The 7,234-nt window shown below is 35.7% G+C and overlaps 1 protein-coding gene across 1 annotated transcript in view; it reads left to right on the top strand.

The window, feature by feature from the left end:
* daam1a (dishevelled associated activator of morphogenesis 1a) overlaps window positions 1-7,234 on the top strand; it is a 62,973-nt gene that overhangs the window by 20,803 nt on the left and 34,936 nt on the right. Inside the window, exons 9-15 of the mRNA XM_048600119.1 lie at window positions 466-604; window positions 736-794; window positions 1,392-1,579; window positions 1,842-2,156; window positions 2,479-2,586; window positions 3,772-3,801; window positions 5,966-6,072. Of these exons, the coding sequence (XP_048456076.1) occupies window positions 466-604; window positions 736-794; window positions 1,392-1,579; window positions 1,842-2,156; window positions 2,479-2,586; window positions 3,772-3,801; window positions 5,966-6,072 (946 nt within the window). The remainder of the gene's footprint in view (window positions 1-465; window positions 605-735; window positions 795-1,391; window positions 1,580-1,841; window positions 2,157-2,478; window positions 2,587-3,771; window positions 3,802-5,965; window positions 6,073-7,234) is intronic.

Genomic DNA, 7,234 nt, shown 5'->3' with positions numbered 1-7,234 from the left:
ATGCATCTGTGCTGTTTTAATTATAGTGGTAATCTTGCATCTGCAGTTCCTACTATCTCTGAAAGGAAATCAAGACTTCATTTGAAAATATGGTCAACTCATTTAAATTAACATGACTTCTGAAATATATTTGAAATCTGTTTTTAAAAATAATTGAAGAATATGGTTTACTTAAATATGCTAATACAGTGTAAATTGTTCCAAAGTAGTAATATGCATCTGTGCTGTTTTAATTATAGTGGTAATATCGCTTACCTAATCTTTGTTGTTCACGGATGTGTACTACTTGTACTCGTGCAGAAGCTCCGTGATAAGGCATTCCAGTTTATGTTATGGCTTTATTTTTAAACAGTAATCTGACTCTGTCGTCTTCATTGATCTCAGAATAATATTCAAAGAAATTTTAACTGGCTTGTGAATTCTGCCATGATTCCATTCAGTTTTAATATTTTCTCCCTTTATTAGATAAACGAAGTGGAAACACTGTACAATATTGGTTACTGCTCGATCGAATATTGCAGCAGATAGTTTTACAGAATGATAAAGGACATGACCCAGATGTTACTCCTCTGGAAAATTTCAATGTGAAGAATGTTGTTAGAATGTAAGTTTTTCCCTGTAATTTTCTTTATCTTTAAAATGGTCATATTAGGCACTTTAATTTTGAAGACTGTTCAATTCTCATTGTGTTAAACCTTATTATGACCATTTTTAATCAATGTTCAACATAAATAGGTTGGTTAATGAAAATGAAGTCAAACAATGGAAGGAACAGGCTGAAAAAATGCGAAAAGGTGTGTTCATTATTTTATTCACTTTAGTTTCATGTTTTTAACTTTGCTCTAACATGTATCTTTCAGCCATTGAAATGGTGCTGCTTTAAAATTGCAATTCTATTATCCACTGCCACTCTAAATTTTTTGTTTTCTCTTGAAACTACTGATTAATATGCTGTTTTGTAGGAGTCAGTACCTTTCCAATTACTCTTCAGACTAGTAATTCCTCATGTGTAAAGTTAGGACGATATAGCAACCCTGATGACGATACTGTATTTATTTGACTTCTGGAAGATCCATAGCAAACGTGAAGAGGACCCCAAGTGACATTTCTACTCTTGTCAATATCTTAAAGTTGATGATCATAAATGTAGCCCTCCTGAAATATGTTGTTTTGAGCTAGCTAGAACTAAATTGAACTTAGGGTTGAATCTGGGATCTTCTGTGTGGGCATTCTTCAAGTTTTGCAGTGTTATTTTTGGCTTGAGGGAAAACACAGCAAATGTTATTTCAATAAAATCCAATTAACTGAAGCAATTGTTTTACAGATGCTTTATTTTCCACATGCACCCCCAACCCTAATAAGGAATCTGAAAAAGATCTCTTTGATTACAGAGCATAATGAGTTACAGCAAAAACTGGAGAAAAAAGAGCGGGAATGTGAAGCTAAGACACAAGAAAAGGAGGAGATGATGCAAACACTGAATAAAATGAAAGAGAAACTGGAGAGAGAATCTCAGGAGCACAAAGCTGCTAAGAAACAAGCGGCTGATCTGATGGCCCAGGTCCAAGATCTAAGCAATGCAAGTTTCTCTTAATAACTGAGGCTGCTTTACTACTTTTTAAATGTAAAAAGTGCAATGTTCAAATTTTTATAAAGAAAAAAACCAGTTAATTGTTACAAACAGTTGAAAAGCTGTATATTTTACTTTTTACCTTAATGATAAGATGTTAAACATAAGTACGTTGGTATGTTGTTTTCCAAGGAACGGTCTGGAGTTGATCTAGTTAAAATGTGGTTGCTCATTGCCTAATATCTTTTATGCAATTTTGCTTCAATTTTAGAGAGCAAGATATTCTGGAGTTCCTGGCGGGCCCCTTTTGACACATGGAGCCCCTGGTGGTCCAATACCACTACCTGCACTTCCTTCAGTAGGTGATCATCCTGTACCACCAGCAGCACCACCACTGCCATTGGGTGGATTGCTGCCAAAGCCACCACCCCTACCCCCAGGTGGACCCCCTCCCGCTCCAAGTTTGCCGTTATCAGGTGGTGTGCCACCACCACCTGGAGCACCTTTGGGTCTAGGACTCAAGAAGAAAAATATTCCCCAACCAGGAAATCCTTTAAAATCCTTCAACTGGTCCAAGTTACCAGAGGTTAGTTATACTTGATTCATATAGTAAGAAAGATATCATTTTTGGTTTAAATAATCTTGTCCTAACAAAAATTGTAATGTTTTTATTTGTACTAATTGAATGCACTTCAATTTTACTGAATTATTTTTGCAATTAATCTTTCTAGAAATGTATCCTTTTTTAAAAGAATAACTCTTTATGGTATGTTTTAAATATGTTTGCAATTACATGATCTATATTCTATAACAAATTGAAAAAATGCTATAAGAAACAGCACATTAATTCATTTAATGTTTGCTCTAATTTTTGCAAAAATGAGTTTTGTTTTTGTTACTATTAATAGAACAAACTTGAGGAAACAATCTGGATGGACATTAATGATTTGAATGTTTTCAAAGTACTTGACTTGGAAGACATAGAAAAGACTTTTTCAGCTTACCAAAGGCAACAGGTAACTTGAATTAAGTTCCTGCTTCCAACACGTGGAATTAATACATGCATAAAAGGTTGCCCATAAAACCATGCATTGATCAGATCAATTACGAAGAAATGATTTTTTGCTCAGCAAATTGGATAACTTTATACAAAATGTGTAGTTTAGTTTTTTAGCATTGCATTCCTTGTTTACCAGTTATGGTAATCTGATCACTGTAGTGATAGATGGACTGGTTAATCAGCATATTTCCAACAGTTATGCAGCATGTTGAGAAATGTAGTGTGATCACCAACGTGATCTAAATTGTTTAGAACTCAGTCTGTACATCAATATGTAACTTATTCAGTTAGTATGAGCACTTCCCATTCAGTACAGAAGGCAAACAGGAGATTAAACAGAATTGAGATTTACTCCTGTTCTGTGTTCAGTAGAGGTTAAAACATTGATTCTGGCTGTTGCACATAGACTATTGATGAGTAGTTAGTAAAAGATGCTCAGCAATGAGTTACAGTTAAGCTAATTCTTTTTATTCTTATTTGGTCTATTCTTACACTATAGTTAAAAAAGAAAGTGTGTTTTGCTTCAAGCCTGGTGATCTGTCCATTCGAATTACATCCAGAGCACAATGCCTTACATTTGCCTTTAAAAATAAACAAAAGTTGAGGTCTGGGCCATCTTGTTAAAATATTTTCAGGGGGTGTGGTCTGGTCCATAACATAGCTTGTTGCGTTATTATTATGAAGCATTAGTGCTTGATTGCCTAACAAGTTCAGATGTTCCAACCCTTTTGGAGCGTATGCATCTTGACAAGCTTTAGTAACACTTTACAAAATTAGCATTAGTTCGCACATTGTTGAAGTTATCTCTAGGATTGTTGAAATATTGTATCCATTTTGACACTGAACAGTGTGTGTTTGGAATATATAATTTGATATTGTCCAGATTCTGATAAACTGGCACTCATTATAACTTCTTCTATGCCTGAGCTTCCTTTATAATGGTGAAAGGGTTAACTTTGGCAAATGGCATTCTTGCATGATGTGCAAAAACTTCCAATCACAGTCTGAAAATGCTTTATCTACTTTGTGCTGTAACTGTTATTTTCCATTTTGCAACAATCGCTGAACTGCAGTTTGTTTTTTATTGCTATTAACTGATGCTACCTGTTATCCTCCTTTTTTGCTTTTGGCCTGCATTTAGGACTTCTTTCTGAGCAATCATTCCAAACAGGTAAGCATGTGCTTTGATAAAGCAAAAGGGATCCACTTGTAGTATAAATTAGTGTGAGGTTTATAATGGTGAAGATACACACTCAAGTTAGTTTCAGTTTTGAGTAGATGTTGATTTTAGTGAGTATGCTAACCTGCACGTTTGCAGCGTGACTGGCAAGTCACTTAATGCAATATTTTGTGAAAACATTGCAAAGTGAAAACATTGCAAAGGTATAAATTTAGACTCTAACAACATGTAAACATTGTTACTAATGGAACCTGATTTTTGAAGAATTTGGGGAAGTAGAATATTATACAGATTAATTTTAACCTACCAAAAGTCGGAAGTAAAGGCTTAAACAGTAACAGGTTGCACCATGATTTATTATAATAAACTTACACAAATTGAAATAAAAAGATCTTTGCTTAACTTCAGGACTCAAATTGCAAACACATTTCACTTGCACCTAAATTTTAAGGACATGAATTGTTAATGTTCCATATTTTAGTTCATGCAACAAGCTATTGATCATATAGTATTTTTATTTGCTCAAATGGGACTAACATTTTAAATGATGCATGATTTCCTAACGTTAGTTAGTGTCTGTCCTGCATTGATTACAGAATACTACATTAATCCTCAGGCTATACAGACTACCAATGATTGAGAGAATTTGGACATTGTTTAGAAAAAGCTTATGTATGTTGCATGCATCAAAGATTCATAGATGTGGATCTTCCTGCATTTGCTATTTTATCATCTTAGTAATTGTGTCTCAGCCTTAATGTTGTTGCTGAACAATGCAAGGCACCTCTCTAAAGGCTGTCCCTGACCTCATCCAGTGTGTGCATCCTTGCACACTACTAGGCAGTAGATAGAAATCACAATCCTAGATTACTAACTGATATCTTCCTCCTCCTCAGAGATTTAAAGCTAATTGTTCCAATTAAAATCTACCAGTTTGACAAAGATTATTCAAAGCCTTTGTGGTCTATATAGTTGATTTTTGAATTGGGTAGTTTCTAACAGAATCATTTGAGTAGAATTATGTCAAAAATCTTGCCAAATTGAAAGTTTTGGGCTGTCCAAATAGATAGTTGTCTGAAAATAGTTTAACGTTAAAAACTGAACAGTATTATTCAGATGAGACCTGAAATTGAACATGCGTTTTGCTTCGAATTTGGCAGTGCAATCACACCAACTTGCCCCGCATTCAAAAAGCTGGACAAACTGTAGTTCAACAACTCTTTGGAGAAGGTCCGGATATAAATATTAAGAAATGTTTTTGGCCAAACTTTACAGAAGTTGGCTTCAGTTTCTCTCCATGCTGAAAGCAGCAGCTTAGTTGTTGCTCATCTACAATCCAAAATTTGTCAAGCTGAGGGAATATTATGTGACGCTTTCAGAAGTTCATTTATAAAGATGTCTATTTATTTGGGCGGCACAGTGGCTAGACGTGGCCTCGCGGTACCAGGGACCCAGGTTCGATTCTAGCCATGGGTGACAATCTATGTGGAGTTTGCATGTTCTCACTGTGTCTGTGTGGGTTTCCTCCCACGGTCCAAAGATGTGCAGGTTAGGTGGATTGGCCATAGCAAATTGCCCTGTTGTGGCTGGGAATGTGTAGGTTTTGTGAGTTAGTCATGGTGAATGTGGGATTATGGGGAAAGGGTTTGGGTGGGATGCTCTTTGGAATAATGATGCAGACTTGATGGGCTGAATGGCCTGTTTACGCACTGTAGAGATTCAGTGATTCTTACTATCATCAAATTTAGTTTGATACCTTAATTAACATTTTACCCAGACCAGAGAGAACTTGTTATGAAACAGATTGAGTGCTTTCTTTTGTACATTTCTATTTATATCATCTGTTATTCCTTGACACATTTAGTGCAAAGGTCTAAAGTAGGTAATGAAGCCATTGAGCATGCATTCGTAAATGGGGCTGTCTTTTACAATGTGATAACTAAATCCACATGTAGAGCTGATCATACTTGGGAATATTTTTAACTATGCATTTTTTATTTTAACCCTCAAAGCTTTTATAGAGATGATCCAAATGCTTGGAAATTGTTATAAACGTGCGATGACTATAGCCCCACGAATAGAATTTGCCTATATGGTTAAGACTTCTGTGGTATATTCAACTTATTTACGATTGTAATATTTTCTTGGCCCACAGAAAGAGACAGATGCCAATGAAGATGCATTTAATTCCACGAAGAAAGTCAAAGAACTATCAGTAATTGATGGGCGAAGAGCCCAGAATTGCAACATTCTTCTGTCCAGGTAATTGTTTTATATTAGAAGAAAACATGGCATTATTTACAAATTCAATTTTCTGGCTTGCACTTCATTTTAAATTCTTAAAATAGTTATGAGGTGTTGTTGAGACTGTGTACTTATTTATTCAAACATGAAGAAACTGAAGTTACAAGCATACCATGGCCATAAGTACAGCCTAGAACTATTGAGAATATGTCAGGCAACTCTTAGTATCAATATGAATGTTGGAATAGGCAACTTGGTGAGTTGGGATTTTTGAGTTGGCATATCAGTGTTCCTGATTCTATGCATTAACTCCATCATAAATTATTAACACCAGCTGCACTTGCATTGCTGCCTCTGACGCACTTGGTGGTGGGAGGGATAGAATTACTACAGATGGAGAGAGAAGACGGGAGGAAAAAATGGAAGAACAAAAAAGAAAGAGAACTGGTGAGCAGAGTGGAGCTCCAAATGAAGTGACTTTCCCTGCAGCCATCTTGCTGGATCTTCAAAGCTAGCTCTATATTGCACTTGCAAACACAAATCTGTTGATGCTTGGCATTATTTTCATATATTTTCATTATTTTCATTATTTTCATGGCATTATAGTGCAATAAAGAGGTTCGTTAGTAGTGTGTGGGTGTAAACATTTCAGTACACAAGAACACAAGAACTAGGAGCAGGAGTAGGCCGTCTGGCCCTTCGAGCCTGCTCCGCCATTCAATAAGATCATGGCTGATCCTTTCGTGGACTCGGATCCACTTACCCGCGTTCTCACCGTATCCCTTAATTCCTTTATTGTTCAAAAAAAATCTACCTTTTTTTAAAAAGCGTTTACTGAAGTAGCGTCAACTACTTCACTGGGCAAGGAATTCCATAGATACAACAACTGTAATTTGAGCATTTAATCGGCTTTATAGCGCTTTGAGATGTTCTGAGTTTGTGAAAGGCACAACGTAAATCTAAGGTGTTTCTTTTCCTTTAATCATAGTTTTCCAACTATAATTGTAATCTATTGATGCCTACAGTCCATGAATAACAGTCACAATTTAATTTAAGAATATACAGGGCCAGATTTTCTGAGGAGTAATAATCTCCTGCAGATTACCACTGTGCCCTTTTTTTTTAACTAAAGGAGGGGTCTGCAGTTCTGACTTGATTTATTACTGTTTTGTGTACTGAG

This window comes from Rhincodon typus, chromosome 8 (assembly GCF_021869965.1).
Source record: "Rhincodon typus isolate 14 chromosome 8, sRhiTyp1.1, whole genome shotgun sequence".
Lineage (NCBI taxonomy): Eukaryota > Metazoa > Chordata > Chondrichthyes > Orectolobiformes > Rhincodontidae > Rhincodon > Rhincodon typus.
This window is presented reverse-complemented; position numbering and strand designations above follow the sequence as displayed.